The sequence below is a fragment of the Channa argus genome, chromosome 12 (assembly GCF_033026475.1).
Source record: "Channa argus isolate prfri chromosome 12, Channa argus male v1.0, whole genome shotgun sequence".
Taxonomy (NCBI): Eukaryota; Metazoa; Chordata; class Actinopteri; order Anabantiformes; family Channidae; genus Channa; species Channa argus.
Window position 1 is genome coordinate 2,481,481 of NC_090208.1, and position 18,858 is coordinate 2,500,338.

The following is an 18,858-nucleotide window of genomic DNA, read 5'->3' on the forward strand; positions in this document are numbered from 1 at the left end:
ACAAATCTGAAACGCACCTCTTCTGACTGCTTATCACTGAATTCACAACCATTAAATAAAGGACTCACACACACTCAGTCTGCACTAAAATAAAGAATAAAGAAGCAGCAAAAGAAAGAGCAGGTTAATGTGTCAGTTTGAACTCCGTGATCACTCAGTGCAACATAAGCAGGGGATGATGATGAAGGAAGCAGTAGGTGCTGGTGCTGGTTTCTATTAGAAACTCAATGTCACTTCGTGGAGGTGGTTATGAACAGGGTGAGGTGGACTTGGAATGAGTTTTTGGCACTACAGCAGTTTGTGCTGGGTGGGTGTGGTTTCTGTTCCATCCATCGGCACATAACATGGAAAGTCCTGCTTGTGCCGACGTGAAGTCGCCTGCACCATTAAACTGTACATATTGTCCTCTCATCTGTCGAAGGAAGAGGAACTAAAACTGGACAGTCGTGTTTTCCTGTCAAATTTTTGTGTCACATCATCATAATTATTACTGATGTCATCCTACATCACTGCTCGTTCATTATATGCCCTGCATACCACTTGTTTTTTTGTTTTTTTATATCTTCAGAAGTTTTATACTTTTCTGTTGATGTAATTATTTTTCTTTCTTTTGGAGCAGTGATAAACTGCAAAACAATGTCCCTCTGGATTAATACAATTTTTACTTAATTCTTCATCTAGAGTCTAAAACAATAATTTGACATCTTTTGCTTTAAAAAGTAAATAATTAGCTTTCTGAGCCGTAGAGGAAGCTATTGCAGCTTGTGAGCTCCAGCTGTCAAGTTGCTGATCCAACACCACATACATACACAGAAGCATTATTAAGAAAAGATCATATCAGTCACACTGACAGAACTAAATCAAATGCACACAGCACCTGGTGAGGAGCATCTTCCCTCACAAACTCTGTCTGAGTACAAACACCAGCTACAAAGTGACTTTACAACGAGTTCCTCACAGAATTCATGTTCATTAGTGAAGCAGAAACCACATTTTTTTTAAGTTGAACCAGTAAATGCAGCATCAGCACTGGTTAAACATGAAAGGCTGCTGCTAAATATCTTCTACTCATTTGATCAGGGATCAGTAGAGTTTAGTGAATCCATGTATTTTAACAGAATTAGTGTCTGAATTCACCCGTTGCTGTTTCACATTGACACCCTCTAATGTGGACTTTGCAGCAGGAAGCTGCTCTGTAGATCTCTGCTCTGAAGGAGAGCAGCAGCAGGTTGACACTGAATACATTCAAGTTCAGTCCAGAAAGAATCAGATTCTGATCTGGTTGGTTTGAGCTGATACTGATCAGTTCGCTTATGCCCAACACCATGAGACTGATCCTTAACATTAGCTCAGGAAAAGAGCTCTCTAATAGAAAACTAGATGAGTGATGTTAATGATGTACTGGATGAAGCTGTTGATACTTGATCAGTGCCATAAACACATCAGTACCAGATGTCAACATTTGGATAAAAATGTTAAGAATTTAAGAAGTTAAAATTATTATTATTATTATTTTTTTTTTTTTTACGTTGATTTAACTTCAAACTGACCTTTGATGCAGAGCTTCACTTTCTTCTTCAGGATGTTTCCCTCGCTACTGAAAACGGTGCAGGTGTACGTTCTGTTGTCCCAGTCTGTGGGGTATTTCAGGGTCAGACTGAGGTCTCTACTTTCAAGCAGGTCTCCCTTCATTTCTATTCGGCCTTTATAAACCTGGTTCTGTTGGTCAGGCTGGTCAGAGCCGTTCTGATACACACTGATATTCCTGTGGTTACTGTCCTCCCACTTCATTGTGACGTCTTCAGGCAGGTGAACTGTGGTTTTACAGGGCAGTTGGACAGACTCCACCCCTGAATCCACCTCCACCTGTTGGACTGAGAGGACAACAAAGCACAACATCAGCTGGACAGACTGATCTGTATCTACACCACTGACCTTTCACCTTTTCACCATGAATGTATGTCACTGACCTCTAACATGTAGCTGCACTTGTTGCTTCATCAGGATTTCTTCATCCCTAATGACAGTACAGGTGTAGGTTTTTTCATCACTGTTACAGGGGTATTTCAGGGTCAGACTGAGGTCTCCAGTTTTCAGAAGGTCGTTTTTCATCTCTGTTCGTCTTCTGTAAAACCTGTGTTGTTGCTGCGGCTGGTCGGCTCCATTCTCATACACATGAATCTTTGTGGTCTTGGGTCCACAGTGCTTCCACACTACTGTAGCATCCTCAAGCAGGGGAATTCTGCTCTGGCATGGCAACTGGACAGACTGAACTCCCTCCTCCACCACCACCTCCTCCTGGCAGACTGAGAGAACAAAGACATTGTATTAAAAAAGGGTATTTACAAAAATATTGAACATGTGATTTGTTTCTGCAGAACTGACCTCTGACCTGAAGCCTTATTACTTTCTGTACCAGGACATTCTTCTTCCTGTAGACGGTGCAGATGTAGGTGCCACTGTCAACATAGCTGGGATTAGTCAGGGTCAGACTGACATCTCCAGTTTGCAGTGGTTTTATTTTCATATGTGTCCGGTTGTGGAAGAACTCATCCTGTTTGTCTGGGTCGTCGCGTTCATTTTGATGCACGTGGACCATCATGAGTCTGGGTTCAGAGCACTTCCACTCAATTCTGGCATCCTTAGGAAGCTTTACTATGGTTGTGTAAGGTAACACAACACAGTCCACACCTTCCTGGACCTCCACCTCCTCCACCTCTATCTTAGAGCCTGAGAGAACAACAAATAATATCAGTTTGTACAGAGAGCAGCAGCAGTGACATGTCTGAAGTGATCACACAATATTAAAAAAAAATGCTGTGTAAAGCGTAAATGAGACAAAGGTAAATTCTGCACTAAACCCACTGAATCACACACCAAACTTTTACCTTTGATGACATACAACCAGAAATAAGTTGCCAGGCCTCCAAACAGCAAAACAACTAGACCCAGAAGAACCAGAAGAACTCTGGCCTCAGTTGGGAAGATGTATGGTTCTGTGGGAAACATAAAATACAATCTTTATATGGCTCCTAAAACTCCACAACACATTCAGATTCATTCATTCACTTTAAGAGATTTCTGAAAAACAGTCATTAGACGTTTCAACAGGAAACATAATGTAGTCTAAGTTTTCATTTCCTGTCAAATAACTAATCAATTAACTGATTCATCTATTATTATTTTAGCTTTTCCATCTCTCATAGAGGCTCCTTTACTTCATTTTGTTGTAATATTTCTACACCTTTACACATTCCAAGCTTTTATCCTGTTTCTCAGCAGCACTGACCTTTGACCTGAAGCTGTACATCTGTCAGTCTTGGTTCTTCTCCAAAAGGCCTGATGGTGCAGGTGTAGTTGCCATTGTCACAGGTTTGGGGTTTTATCAAAGTGAGGCTGAAGTTTCCAGTTTCTAGAGCGTCAGGCATCATCGATGTTCTGCCGACATAACGCTGGATTTGGTTTTTAAGTTCGTCACCTTCTTCCATAAGCTGGTGGATAGTTGAAGGGTTGAGATCAGAACGGCTCCACACCACTGTGGTGTCCTCGGGCACAAAAGGGATTTGACAGGGCAGAAGGACTGACTCCAACCCCTCATACACCTCCACAGTGAGGAATTGCTGGGAAACTGAGAACATACAGACAGAAACATCCATCAGCTTTGCGCTGTGCTGAACCACAGGTCACATGACCCACTGGGAAGCCAGGATTGTAGTGAAGAGTCAGTATAGTCACATACCATGAATGTTGCTTAGTAATTGGTTTTATTGCAAAATGCCAGATTTTTCAAAATAAAAGTAGTTCGTTTCTGTTATAATTCATGTGGGTGTCTTTATTTTTGAAATGGATAAGCAGGAAATAGACTGGGGCATTGCACAAAACTGAAATTCAAATGTTCCAGTCATCAAATCAATGCTCTCACAGAATACATGTGACTATGAAAATGTAGAGAGAGGCTGTTTGAGATGGTCTTAAATAATTTCTAGCTTTTTTTAGAGAAAACCACATAGTCTGAAGTCAGCAGAGATGTTACTAACATTTTTTAGAGACTGGAGCTCAGAAAACCGATGTAAAGAACCTGATCTCTACACATCTACAGTAGGTGTTGAAGTTTGTTGTTGACCTTTGACCTGTAGCTGTACGTCTGTCAGTCTTTGCTCATTTCCAAATGCACTGATGGAGCAGGTGTACTTTCCACTGTCAGAGAGTCTGGGTTTTCTCAGAGTCAGGCTGAAGTCTCTAGTCCCCAGAGCGTCAGGCATCATTGATGTTCGGCCGCTATAAAGCTGGTTCTGGTTTTTAAGTTCATCGCCCTTCTGCTGACGCTGGTGGACAGTTGAAGGACTGAGATCAGAGCGGCTCCACACCACTGTGGGTAATGCAGGAACATAAGAGGTCTGACAGGGCAACAGGACCAACTCTGCCCCCTCATACACCTCCACACCCAAGACGTTCTGAAAAACTGAGAGGACAAAGAGACAGAAACATGAATTATCTTTGTGCTGTGTCCTGGTGTCCAGTGTAAACCACAGATCTATTAAGACTTGTATAGAGTTATGTGAGAACACCGACTACGTCATTTGTTCAGAAAAATGATCATAAAAAAGTGTTAAAAGTCTGATTATTACATTCCAAAGTGGCTTGTTGCTTTTTGTTGCCATTTTAATATAACTGTTATAATGTTAAACTGGATTATCACAGAATAAAGTTAATGATATGTTATTGATACTGGTTTAGAAAGACAGGAGAAGAGAAGGCAGTCACACAAAAGAATGGACAGTTTATGTTGAACTGCTTGATGAGCCACAGCTAATCAAAGTTAACAAAGAAGAGCTTGATGGCAGTAAACCACAGGAGTATTTCAGTCACCAGGAACATGAACGATACTGCAAGGAGGGAAAACTACAAGACCAAAATGAAATGAATGTGCCAGAGAAGGAGAATATTTATCTCTTTCCCAGATGTGATGAAGGACCTGGCTAACAGGAGAAACGTTTCTGAAGTTGGAGGAAACTTTCCCTACTATTCTACAGGCTTCATGTTCATCATTGGCCTTGATCCCTGAGGAGCCCACATGGCCCCGATAATATATGATAAATATATTTCTGAGCGGTTTAAACTACTATAAACCCAACAGTGCTTGAAAATTTGTGAAACCCTTGAAACTTTTCTCTGTTATATATATATAAATGACCTAAAACATGATCAGACATTCATTATATAGACAATGTTGTAATTTTTGTCTTTTGTATTTACATGTGTAACTCAGAGTAGTAGTATATTTGTAATCTTTGGATGTTTTGGTACGACCCAAAGCAATTTACCAATATAAAGTCAATATACAATAATATTTCATTTCTGTGTAATAACTTCATATCATGTTTCACTGCTGCTGCTGTGTCTTGGAGTTTGTTCTGTGGATCTTTAAGAATTTTTTTTAATTCTTGTTCATCTTCACCTAAAGTCCAGACCAGGAAAATCACAAACCCAAAACATTTCTGCTTCAACATCCACTAAAAATGGTAAATGTTCTGTGCTTTTCTACCTATTGGCACTCAAAGCACACAGTGCTCCTTATTCACACTCACAATCAAACACACACACATACACCAATGGGGGAGCTGCTATGCAGCTGGCCAATGCTCACCAGGAGCAACTCAGTTGAGGTTCAGTATCTTGCTTAAGGACACTTCGACGTGTGACCAGAGGAGCCGGGGATTGAACTAACAACTGCGAGATTGGTGGACAACCACTCTACCTTCCTGCGCCACAGTCGCAGGAAATGACTGCTGACTGTCTGAACTCCTCTTTCCCCACATCTTTTCCTTCCATCTGTCCATCATGTCTTCAGCAGGAGGACTAATACTCAGAGAAAAGACAGGACTGATGGAGACGTGGAGAAGCCCAACATTTCCATCCACATCTGATGCTGCTGTCAGCAAAAAGACCACAGCAAAGGATCATTGTTACTGCTGGGAACACAAGCTGTGAGAATATGAAGAAGCTACAGGGACAGAATCCTGAAGACAACGGAGGACAGTCTGACACATCCAGGAGGATTTCATCCAACAAACACATGGATCAGTTCAAGAGGAATCAAATCAAGATTAAAGACGTTGGATCAGTCAGATCAGAGGGAGGAAGGTGATCTTACCGTGTACGAGGATCACAAACACCACAAACATCTTCATCTTCACAAACAGCTTCAGGACATCAGTTCTGCTGACGTGCTGCTCATGTTGTACTGTCTGTGTGGACACAGTGTCAGTTCCACTAGCAACCATCTCTGATCCCTGCAGACATGTCACTGCTGCTTCATGCTTTCATTCTCATTTGTACATCCTGTACTTTTGACCTTGGACCTGTTAATGATCTACCAGCTTCACCCATTTGGACGTGTTTACCTGGACTGTACAATAAAAAGCTGAATAACATCTGTTGCTTTTTATCACTTTATTTTAACATCCTGGACAAAGTCATTGCTGAAACTGAAAATCTGATTTCAAAGTAAAGTCTGGACCTGATGAAGACAGTGCTGTAAACTGTATTTTCTCTCACGTCTCAAACATCAGCCTCAGCTTCCAGACAATCTGCAAAAATACATGTTTGTTCATCACAGTGTCTTTACTGAAGAAGTTTGAATAAATTAGTGGTTGAATCTACATTTCTGCACTAAAATGTCCAGAAACCCCACATGTTTGGAAGACTTGAGGCTGCATGTGTTTATTTCTACTTTGGTGTGTTTGTGTAATTCAGCTGTGACATTAACAGTCATTAACCCACAAAGCAACAAGCTTTAATCCTTAGTATTTAATTAGTGCAGCACTTGCTCTTTAATTCTGCCCCATGAGAAGAAGTTCAGAGAATCTGCTGGAAGCTGAACTTGTGCAAAAAAAGTTTCTCATTCACTTCAGTACAGTCAGTTTGATCAGAGCAGCATCTGGTGGAGATCAGAGGAACTGCAGATCCATGTGCTTTAACCCTTGTGGCCTCCTCACATTTACTACCCTCTGGACACCTCAGTGGCAACAATGTACACGTACAAACAACTATTACATCATCCTACAACAACATTTAATAAATCACTTAAAAACCTTCAGACTTCCAAAACTCTAATTCTTCTGCATCTTCCTATGCACTTAAATCTGTTTTTTTTAAAAAAGAAAAGAAAAAAAAAAATCCTTTCTGCTCTTTCTCACACTTGCATCTTGTGAACTGTGAACACTTTTCTGATAGGACTTAGATTTTTGCTGCCTTGTACCTCAGTTGTAAGTCACTTTGGATAAAAGCTTCTGCTAAATGACTAAATGTAAATGTAAATGTGTCCAAAGGGGGAATGTTGATTTATTACAGCAACAATGGTTTAACAAGGGCTGTGTATCATATGCACAGAAATATTATCCATCTTGTTTTATCTGTGTGACATTACTAAAACCACAGGGAGCAAATCCTCCATCTGATAAACCATCTGACCATGTGATGATTGATTTCACTGAGTTGATGCCCAATTGAGAGAAGAGACATTGTGTTGTTATGACTGACATCTACGAAGAAGAAAGTTTCCTTGGACTGAGGTTTCTCCGATTGTTTTAATGAACATGGGGATAAGAGGAAAAAAAAATAATTGTTTGGGAAATCTCCAAATTTGGGAAAATGACATGTTGTATTGCCAGACTGCACTATATCTACTATACCACAACTATATCTCCTGTCCTAGTTTGGTGCTGGTCCTGTGCTGACTGGAATTAGCAACATCATATTTCTCCGTCACCAGCTTCTCTCCATTTGTTTCCCATAAAATCTAGAATAGAATTTAACTTTCATTTTCTCCACTTCCTGTACCCAGTTCCTTTCTCCACCTTTACCACTCATCAACGTTCACAATTGTCTTCACCTGTTCCTGCCTTTGTTAACCCAGCTCTCCCCTTGGTTCCCTGTCAGATCATTGTCTCTGTGGTCCATGCCACACCCTGTCTTCAAGTTTACCAGTCTCATGGTTTTTAGACTCTTGACTCTTGTTCATCTGTGTCTTGGTCTGAGGTTTGGTTTGGTTTGCATTCGTTGTCTTAGTCCCCTTTTCTGTGCTCGTGTTCTGTTTTGGAGAATCCTTGTTTCCTTGTTCATGATTCGTCTCTCTAATGATTTCACATTGATGTTTCAGTTTTAGGTTCTATTCCCTTATTGAGTTCTGCACTTTCTTGAGCCCTTGTCCATATTTAGGTCCTAGTTTTCCTGTGTTAATATTAAGGTTCATGTTTTTGTTCCATGGTCCCTAGTAATGGTTGTCTTCTGGTTTCTAGTGTCTGTGACTCACTTTTAGTTTTTGCCTCACGTGTTTAGTCCATGTTTACTTTTCCTTCTGGTTCTTCAGCTCAACCCTTGTTTAGTCCTGTAATGTGTGTGTGTGTGTGTGTGTGTGTGTGTGTGTGTGTGTGTGTGTGTGTGTGTGTGTGTGTGTGTGTGTGTGTGTGTGTGTGTGTGTCTATGCAGAGTTAATTTCTTGTCTTTAGTTTAATTGTCTCCTTCTGAAATTGTCCCAGTTTAGTCGTCCTTGTGCAGTGAATTAGTGTTAGTAGTTCTTATTGTCTTTCTCTATAATTATTAATAAAACTTATCTTCTCACCAAACCCCTCTCGCCTTGTCGCACTTGGTTCCACCCTAAATACCAAACCTGACAGACTGGTTCTCTGTGTCCCCTCTGATCAATGTCCCTGACCTTCATTCTTCAATAGATCATCTACTTTCCCCATTTTCTGGATGTTTCCAGCAGCTTGTCCCATTTCTGCTTCAAAAACAGTTGTTGCTTCCCACAGATCAGATATATGTATGTTTCTTTTCTGAAGCTTCATCAGCAGCCACAGAGCTGCAGTTACTTCAGATGACAAAGGCTGTGCTTCCATTCCAGATGACTGCAGACAGTCCACTAAAGTCAGTTGTGTGGGACAAAGGAAGTTTCTCTTACCGTGTATGAAGATCACAAACTCCACAAACATCTTCAGCGTCCTGCTAAAACTGCAACAAATCTTCCTTAAATCAGCTTCTTCCTAAACTGCAGGTTCAGAATGGTTCTAATCTACTGACACTGAGGGAAAACTTTAGTTTCACTTTTAGCTGAAGGAGGTGGTTTAATTACACAATCCTGCCTCAGGTGAAATGGCTTTATACAAACACACTGTAGTGTAGAGGTGACACTGGTTAAATACACACACACACACACACACACACACACACACACTAAGTGTAGCTGTTTGTAAAGCTCCATCAAAAGTCACATTTCACCTTGTTTTTCCACTTCATGACATAAAGCAGCAGCTGATGATTCATACAGGACCATGATCCAGATCAAAAGTGTCATTTAGAACAACAGCTTTTTAAAATGATGGAGAACATTTTAAACATGAATAAACACATAGAAGGTCCTAAATCTGGTGGTCTGCCATCTATGCTTTTAACCCAATTCCCTCCTCTGCTTTTCAAAACATTTTTATTCATTTTTCCTTCATTGTCTGATGAGGTTTGAATTATTCTCAACCACTCTCTGCAAATGGGTGTTTTCCCTACAGCTCTCTTTACTTATTAAACCTGTTTTTAAAAAAGCAGCTCAGATCCATCCACACCCAGTAGCCACAGTCCAATTTCTCAGAATCTTTCTTGTCCTATTCTTAAACACATTTTTTAGAGAAATTAGTTCTTACAATACAACAAGTTGGAAGTGTTTCAGTGTGTTTCTGAACTCGTCACAGTACAGAGACAGTTTGACAGCTTCCTGCTCGTCTCCTCTGTTTGCACAGGCGTCACACACTGTGAAACTTATCAAGTTCTCACTAGGTCACAAAAATCTAGACTATAGGCAGATACTGTGCATAATAAACATGGATTCACAAATACTTCATGTATTTATCGTCATCACAGTCTCCCATAAGTGCAACATTGTTACCCAATGTCTATAATAACTTGTGCATAAAAGATTCATTAATATTAACAATATAGTGCTAATAACTGAAGTAGTTGAATATCTACATTTTACAAAGTGTGTGTCTGTGTGTGTGTGTATGACATATATATATATATATATAAACCTTATGTCATTTGTGTACAGAGGTGAACTGACCCAACAGGAGTGTGAATATAGACAAAGTCTGTTCATGTTTGAATTCACATTTAACAGGAAACTGTGCTGGTGCATATAAAGTATCAACACAAATGACATGATGGTTTGTTTCAGTGGAAAATTTCCATGAATTAAATGGTTGTTTTCATAGCATTGATGCAGCTAAAGAAGATGGGTCTCAACAACAAAGCTGCCACATATACAGAAAACACATGAGAAATAATGGTATATTAACATGAGTAGAACATGGTTTGTAGGACAACTGTGTGTTAAGACATTTTTCGAATTTGCTTTTAAAACTAATTCATAAAAAATGTTTGTGTTTCGTTAAGAAATGTAAGATGTGGATTGTGACAAGTGTGGTAAGTGAGAAAGCCGTCTACAGAATGCTGGATGCATAATTCTGAAACTGGTGTTTATGATCGAGGTTGTTCAGCAAACCTGTCATGAAGCACAGATACAGGACTTTTGACAGCAAGTAACGGGGAGACTGTTAAATCAGTTCTGTCCTGGGGTTCACTCATGTCCTGTAGAGATTAGGTACATGTTCCTTATCACACACTAGTATCACCAGTTCTATTAGTTTTAATACATCCTCTAAAAGCCCTTATTTCTCTGATGCTTAGCAAATGTTCACCTGGGCTCCACTACATCTACCAACAAACAGGAAGTGGGTCTGAAATGTTTTCATAGCAGGGGGAACTGGGCTGTACCATCCAGAGATGAAATGGGGAGTTTTCTGATTTTATTGGGAAAATAATCTTAAAAGTGCTCGTACTGATATTTAATGTTAACCTTCCCCTATGGGATGAACTGAGTGAACGTACATAAGACATTTATATAGTTTTCTATAGAAAGAACAAATAGATTGACAGAATAGTAGCAATGGCCCAGCTTAGTTTTTCTTTTCTGGTGTTTAGTTTTCTTATTTGTTTGATCAGTTTTAGGTTTATTTTGTTGTTTTTCTTTTATGTTTTGTATATAATTTTCCATAAAATCAGTTTGAGCTGCTGTTTTTGGGTTTACGGTGAATAAATCCCACACTGAGTGAAGTTTCATCTCATGTCATTATCGTTTCTTTAGCAGAATCTGGATGAGGAGATGCCTCAGAAAGTTTCCGGAGCCTCAGACTCCCAACCTACAGTTCCAGTTCCAGAAGAGCTGCAGAATTTCTTGATGCAAGTGGTTGTTCAGAAATCAGTTGCACTGAACAACAGGCTCACATTATAATTCAGTGAGGGAGGGGATGTAGTTTCATAAAATCATAGTAAACCAAAGCATATATCTTTTGGCTGAACATATCAAATTAGTGTCTTTAGTGTTAGTTTTTGCAGTGTTGTGGCCATTCACACATCCTAGTGTCCCTAAAATGACTGTGTCTCCTCAAACTGTGCTGCACAAATCATTTTTTTAGTAATATTGTTCCAACAGCCTCAAAGACACAAGCTACTGTGCACAACATCATCGTCTTTGGAGAAGAGTATTCAGTGTGTAGGACCTGCTTCTACTTTCAAGGGGCTTGACTCTAAATGTCCAGGTGAGTGTTTTTAGTTTACAGTGTGGTGACAGAGACAGAAGGTGCATATTTGTGTCATATTTTAAGGTTTTTGTGGTAGTTTTTAAATCATGTCTTAAACTCATTTTTATTCTCTGGCTTTTAAAAAACAAAAGCTTTGCGTTTTATTTATTTCATTTATATTATATTGTTTGTTAAAAACAACTGTGTTACGAGAGTCAAACCATCCTAGAGGAAGGACCTGATTGACACAATGGGCCTGACAAACCACATTAGGGTTGTTTTGAGTGTCACTTAACAGCCAGGTTTGGTTTTAAGCCAAGATAAATGTTTTGAGGTGGATTTTGTAGATCTTGCAAAAGCATTTAAGAACAGCTTGAAGTTTGGGTTGTGATGAAGCTTCGAGGAAAAAAAATTGCAGATTTCAGGAAACAAGTTGGATCAACATGGAAAAGCCATAATCCAGTTTATACTAAAATGTGTTACAGTGTGCTCAGGGGTCTGACACAAATCCTGCCTCAGACGAATTGGAAATGATGAACTTGCAGACTTATTGTGTGTGTAAGTATCAATTTAATTATTTTAATTTAACTTCAGAATTATGTAATGTGTGTATCCTGGTGAACTAACTAATGTGTGTTTTTCCATCATCAGAACCCATTTTAAAATCGGATGCTATTCTTTCTACTATTAGCATTTTCAATTTCCAGGCGATGAGTTACAGGATTATAACACTGCAGATGAAGATCAGTATTCATCCGATAAAGAATAAATTCCAAAGTCTGAAGATGATGCTGATTCAGGTACAAGTGTCCCTCCTATTCCTACCCTGTCTATTAATGGAGCGACTCATTCAGAAGCACCACCTCCTAATGCTACTGTGAAACTGGCAAATAATCTAGATGTGAGCAGCACTGTAGACTTTGTGCCAAGTGCTGCTGAAACAGCTGATTCTTTGTGGTGTTTCCATACATGTAGTGAGGGTGCAGGACCTATCAGTCCTCTGTATGCCTGGATGAGAGGGCAACGATTCAGCCCAGCTTTCCTAAGCTGCCTGATGAAGTATAGTTGCTGCTGGGAAGCTCAGGACAGATGTCACCTACAAGCCCAGGAACTTGTGGCCTTTTGATGATCAGAGGCTGCAGAGGGGAAGTGTTCTTCCTAAAGTCTATTATTTCTTTTGTCTTGATTATAATGAGGATGAGGTCATTCTCATCCCCAAAGACAAGTATGTGGTTCACCTGGCCTCTGTAACCTGGCTCGTCCCCTCCTTGATGAGGCCCAGGATGGTGTTGTTGTCCTGGGAGGAGACACCGTCATAGTTATACATGGAGAAAGGTTTGGGCTGAGACAGCAGCCCTGCAGTCATCCTGTGCTGACTGTGAGCTCGGCAGATACCTGCCCTCCCATTCTTACCACTTGTGGGGTCTTTCAGTCAGGAAGTGACTTTAAAGTTTTTTGAATTTCGGGGACTGGGTTAAAGACAGGTTGAAGATGTCTGCATATACACTAGCAAGATGATCCCCACAGGCTTTCAGAAGTCTAGGAGAGACTCCATCTGTTCCTCAAGCATGTGAGGATTTACCTGTTTTGGGACCTGTGAGTTTGTCACCTGAGCTCCGGGTTGCAGGGGGATTTTGAAGGGTATCTATGTTCAGATTGTCAAATCTGGCAAAGAAGGAATTAAGACTGTCAGGGAGGGTGACGTCTCAAGAGACCATTTGTTGGCTTACTCCTGTAGTTTGTGCTGCCTGGATTCCCTGGATCTGCAAGTTTGTTGGTGCCATAGATATCGGTTTAAAAGCACTTTAGCCAGACACTGCTCAACCGGGTGAGGTGTTTCTTCAGTCCGAAAACCAAAACTCTTGCACTCATTGGAGCGTCAGTAGTTTCACATAACTATTGCACATGTGCAGTTCAATAGCCACAATACAGGAAATGCTGAATTGTAGCATATGAAACATTAGGTAAAAATGAAGCTTGCTGCTTTGGGATTGAAAAAGCATCATCCAGTGGATTGGTGGGTCTAGAGGATGTACTTTAACTAGCATTAGTACAACAATGGAGTTGTGGCACAAACAAATGAGTGAATCCAGGCTGATAAGTAACCAAACATGAGTGCAGAAGATTAAAACCATATATTTAGAAAATGACTGAAGTTATCTTTTAATATTTGGGTATCGTCAGTATTTAAATGTCGTCATACATGTTTTATTTTAGCTTAAGCTTTTTCATTTTTGTACTGTGGATAATTTTTAGATGTTGCTGCAGACAAACATTCCAGCAGAGCACCAAGGAGAACATGGTCTAAGGGTGAGATGACACTTCAGAGCTCACATTCTTAAAGGAAACTGGCCACACAAAATGAATGCAAACAGTGTGAGCTGGCAGAAGGTGCAGCTTGAAGGAGGAACCGTGCAAAATCTACGGGACTGTGACTAAAAAGACACTCACAGAAACACAAGCCATTAACCTGATGTGTTGACCCCCCAAACGTTGATATCCTGGCAGCTCGTGTTGTTCCACTCATGCATAATGTTCAAAAAGATGTGCGACAGCTTTAAGGCTTTAGTTGTGTTGCATTTGCAGGCTGCTATGTAAATGTTGTGTTAAGTCAATGTGAGTATTAGTTGTATTAAAGCTCACTCAGCACAGAGCTGGTTAATCACCATCACCAGCAACTGTTTGGGTTGTATTTTTTGTTTTAAGCCCTTTTTAAATCAACCATGCTTCAAATAGACAGTCAGTAGATAATAAACATAAAAGTCATCTGTTGTTTAAATTGATGGCTTCTGTGTTTTGTAGCAGGCTGCTCCTGTAATACAGTAACACATTTGTTTGAGTTTTGATTATGGCTGTGGTTTATTTATGACCAGGGGCTTTTTTTGTTGTTGTTGTAATACTGTGTGTTGTTTTGGAAGCAACATAAGGGCAGTTTGATTGTTAATGAAATGACTGTGTTCTATCAGGTTTGTGTATATATGCAAATGAAGTCCAATTTAAAGACCCAACAATGTTTATTTGGACCATGTAAACCACATAATCAGCCGTCTGTACAAACCACTGTAGTGTCAGGTTGGTGTGAATGAGCTTCTGTAGGTTGCATCTAAAATTGTTTCAGATTTTTTGCAGCGTTTTAATTTTACTTCCATGTCTCTACGACATCTAAAAATATTAGTCTGTAGAAACCACCACTGGACAGGTTTTTCAAGAACTGACCTTGAAGTTCATGTATATCTGTGTGTGTGTGTGTGTGTGTGTGTGTGTGTTTCATCTGCGTCACCTCTACACTACAGTGTGTTTGTATAAAGCCATTTCACCTGAAGCAGGATTGTGTAATTAAACTCCTCCCTTCAGCCAAAAGTGAAACTAAAGTGTCAGTAGATTAGAACCATTGTGAACATGCAGTTAGTTTAGGAAGAAGCTGATTTAAGGAGGATTTGTTGCAGTTTTAGCAGGACGCTGAAGATGTTTGTGGAGTTTGTGATCTTCATACACGGTAAGAGAAACTTCCTTTGTCCCACACAACTGACTTTAGTGGACTGTCTGCAGTCATCTGGAATGGAAGCACAGCCTTTGTCATCTGAAGTAACTGCAGCTCTGTGGCTGCTGATGAAGCTTCACAAAAGAAACATACATATATCTGATCTGTGGGAAGCAACAACTGTTTTTGAAGCAGAAATGGGACAAGCTGCTGGAAACATCCAGAAAATGGGGTCCACCCTGGACAGGTCTCCAGTCTGTCTCCGTGTCCACACAGACAGACACACACAGACAGACCACCATTCACTGTAGTTAAGTAGATTTTTCAGACCTCTGTACTTGAGTATTTCGTACTTTTCCTACATTTGAACACAAATAACTTTCTACTCGTTACCTCTTCAAAACAGGCTGCTTACTTGTTCTATTGTGTTTGAGGGGAAACATGGAGTGTTGTTCTTCAGCTCTGCTCGGCTGTTTCTCAGGAACAGTTCATCACACCAGCAGCTTCATACAGTGTGTTATCTCAACAGTCCAGCTGTGTCCTAACGTTAGCTCAGTAACTACAGGACCCTCCCTACATGTTTGTATGAACATAGAATGAGTTTACTCTCCACATGTAGTTCAAACCACAGGGTCAGTGGTTCGACTCCCAGTCCAAGTGTCCCTGGGTAAGACACTGAACATCACAGTTGTCCCTAGTGTCTGCTGCTTAGTTGTAAGTCACTTTGGATAAATGTTTGCTAGTTTTGAACAAGTGTGAAGTTCTTTAGGTGATTTATTTAAAAAACAGAAGCAAAATGTTGTTGTAGGATGATGTAATAGTTTTTTGTACGTGTACATTGTTGCCACTGAGGTGTCCAGAGGGTAGTAAATGTGAGGAGGCCACAAGGGTTAAAGCACATGGATCTGCAGTTCCTCTGATCTCCACCAGATGCTGCTCTGATCAAACTGACTGTACTGAAGTGAATGAGAAACTTCTCTCTACAAAGTCAGTGCAGTTTTTGCACAAGTTCATCTTCCAGCAGATTCTCTGAACTTCTTCTCATGGGGCAGAATTATCTTTAATTCAAGTGCCGTATCTTTAGTGCAAGTGCTGCACTAATTAAATACTAAGGATTAAAGCTTGTTGCTTTGTGGGTTAATGACTGTTAATGTCACAGCTGAATTACACAAACACACCAAAGTAAAAATAAACACATGCAGCCTCAAGTCTTCCAAAGATGTGGGGTTTCTGGACATTTTAGTGCAGAAATGTAGATTCAACCACTAATTTATTCAAACTTCTTCAGTAAAGACACTGTGATGAACAAACACGTATTTTTGCTTTATTTCCTGGTGGAGCTGCAGATACCAGCTGTCATCAACAACTACACTGGTTTGTGTCCAATCAGAGCTGAGTCTGTCAGTGACTCATGAGGAACTAGGGAAGACAGAGCTGAGTGTGTGTGAAGACAGTAGATCAACAGGTGTGAAAATATGAGGACAGTCAAGCTGCTCCTCTTTCCTCACAAGTGATCTGTGCAGGTGTGGACTTGATTCCAGAGTCAGTATTTCAGTGAGACCAGAACCATGTTGATGAGACCTTCTCAGTCTTAGTGACGTGACAAAGACAAAGTCATTGTCTCTTACAAAGACCCCACACTCGGGGACACCTGGACAAATGGCTTCTAGAGCTGATGAAGAAAACCAAGTAGAGACCATGACCTCTGTTAACTACATGCTCACTCAGACAGTGTTATGGTCCTGGGACACTTCACATTTGGAGTCCTGACCTCTGTCCACCACAACATTAAAACCACCATGTTAATGTGTCTGATGATGTTTGTGAACAGTAATGTGACTGTGTGTGTGGATTTTAGATTTTACACATGGAAACAAAACGAGTCTGTGTTGAAAACACTAGTTAGTAGTAGTAGTACCTCAAAAGTAGTAGTTGTATGTGGTGTTAACAGTGAGACAGCTTAGCCAAATATCAAGCAGAGTAAAAAGGTCAATGGACACTAACAAGAAAGGTGAAAGGTGGAGCTGTCAGGTGTAACACTAAGAAGAAACACAATCATTTACTATCAGTGTCATGACACCAAAGACATACAGTGGCAACTGAAACTGAATAGGAACAATATTGTCAAACATGTTATTAGAAAAATAATCTCATTTTAAGAATATCTGTGTATGATGTGATCCAACTAATACTGAGCCAGATTTAACCAGTAACAAGCTACAACAATGGTCTGACTAACATCACAGCAGAGGAACAAGTGTTTTCCTTATTTGGAGAATTAAAGCAGTTCAATAAGTTTCTTTGAGGAAACTCAGTGTCTGCAGTCATTAAGTTAGAGAAGAAAACCTGCTGCTTCATATTTCACATTGTTACTATTAAGACAAAACACACAGCATAATATGAATGTCTCATGTTTATGATCTGTACCTGGCAATAATACACTTTGACCAGCTCTGAGAGACAGAGACAGAGACAGAGACAGAGACAGAGACAGAGAGATGGCAGAAAGTAGTTGTTGTGATGTTACAGTAGCTACAGGAAGTTGTAGTGAGACACTAACGTTACTGGGGTCTGATTGTCTCTGTAGCAGGAAGTAACTGCTTCACTTCATATTCTGTTGGTTTTTATACTGTGTGGTTCATTTTGTTTGGTCTGATGATGGTGTTCGATGTCACAGATCAATTGGACCCCAGAGTCTCTAGGAGGGACACCGACAGTGTGGACACATGGGGGACTAACAGGGACAAATATAATGTACAATGAAGGGAATGAACATACAGTCAAAACCCAATTCTGTCAGAAAACAGTGTGTAGAAAAAGGACTGTGGATACAGGGAATCAAAAGGAGCCAGGTGACAAACACTGAGTGAGCACAGTCACAAATCAGAGCACAAATACAAATACATTTTCAAGTGACAGCATTTATATTAGTATCATGTGTCTCTCTGACAAAGTGGACACCTGATCTGTAATAATTCAACTACTTTCTCTTTTGGAAGCCTGAAGACTAAGGACAGGGGTCAGGATCCACTTTCACTAGTTAAATATGAATCATGAAGTTTGATCCTTCACATTTGTTTGTTTCTCTTCTCTGAATGGATGAAGTTCAGGTCTGTGATTGACATCAGAACAAAGTGATTCTGTGGAAACTGCTCAGCCTGTTTCTTCACATTCCAACAGCTGCTTCTCTGGAAACAGGTGAAAGTGAAAGGAAAGTTTTCTCTGAGTGTCAGTAGATTATCAGGAGGACAGAGACAACTGCTGTGGACTGATGTCCTGAAGCTGTTTCTGAAGATGAAGATGTTTGTGGTGTTTGTGATCCTCGTACACGGTAAGATCACCTTCCTCCCTCTGATCTGACTGATCCAACGTCTTTAATCTTTATTCGATTACTCTTGAACTGATCCATGTGTTTGTTGGATGAAATCCTCCTGGATGTGTCAGACTGTCCTCAGTTGTCTTCTTCAGGATTATGTCCCTGTAGCTTCTTCATCTTCTCACAGCTTGTGTTCCCAGCAGTAACAATGATCCTTTGCTGTGGTCTTTTTGCTGACAGCAGCATCAGATGTGGATGGAAATGTTGGGTCTTCATTCAGACAAATGTTGAGTTTCCAGGCTGCTCACACTGCAGAGGACACATTCACTTTGTCCCAGTCCTTCAACACCTGTCCAACCACAACACCTTCACATCACTTCTTACAAGATTGAAACAAACCAAGTCAAAAATTTGATTTCTTCTCTTAACTG

The 18,858-nt window shown here is 40.2% G+C and overlaps 1 protein-coding gene across 5 annotated transcripts in view; it reads right to left on the minus strand.

Annotated features, from left to right (window-relative positions):
• The window catches only part of LOC137136989 (muscle M-line assembly protein unc-89-like), a 296,309-nt gene that overhangs the window by 244,646 nt on the left and 32,805 nt on the right, over positions 1-18,858 (minus strand). For 3 of the 5 annotated variants that reach the window (XM_067522828.1, XM_067522831.1, XM_067522827.1), the window contains exons 1-7: positions 6,155-6,436; positions 4,124-4,462; positions 3,290-3,628; positions 2,889-2,996; positions 2,386-2,730; positions 1,971-2,306; positions 1,551-1,874 (exon numbers count right to left, since the gene is read on the minus strand). In XM_067522828.1, the coding sequence (XP_067378929.1) occupies positions 1,551-1,874; positions 1,971-2,306; positions 2,386-2,730; positions 2,889-2,996; positions 3,290-3,628; positions 4,124-4,462; positions 6,155-6,284 (1,921 nt within the window). In that variant the 5' untranslated portion in view covers positions 6,285-6,436. Of the gene's footprint in view, positions 1-1,550; positions 1,875-1,970; positions 2,307-2,385; positions 2,731-2,888; positions 2,997-3,289; positions 3,629-4,123; positions 4,463-6,154; positions 6,437-8,962; positions 9,079-18,858 lie in introns of those variants that run through there. The other 2 variants (XM_067522830.1, XM_067522829.1) reach the window with 2 other exon arrangements.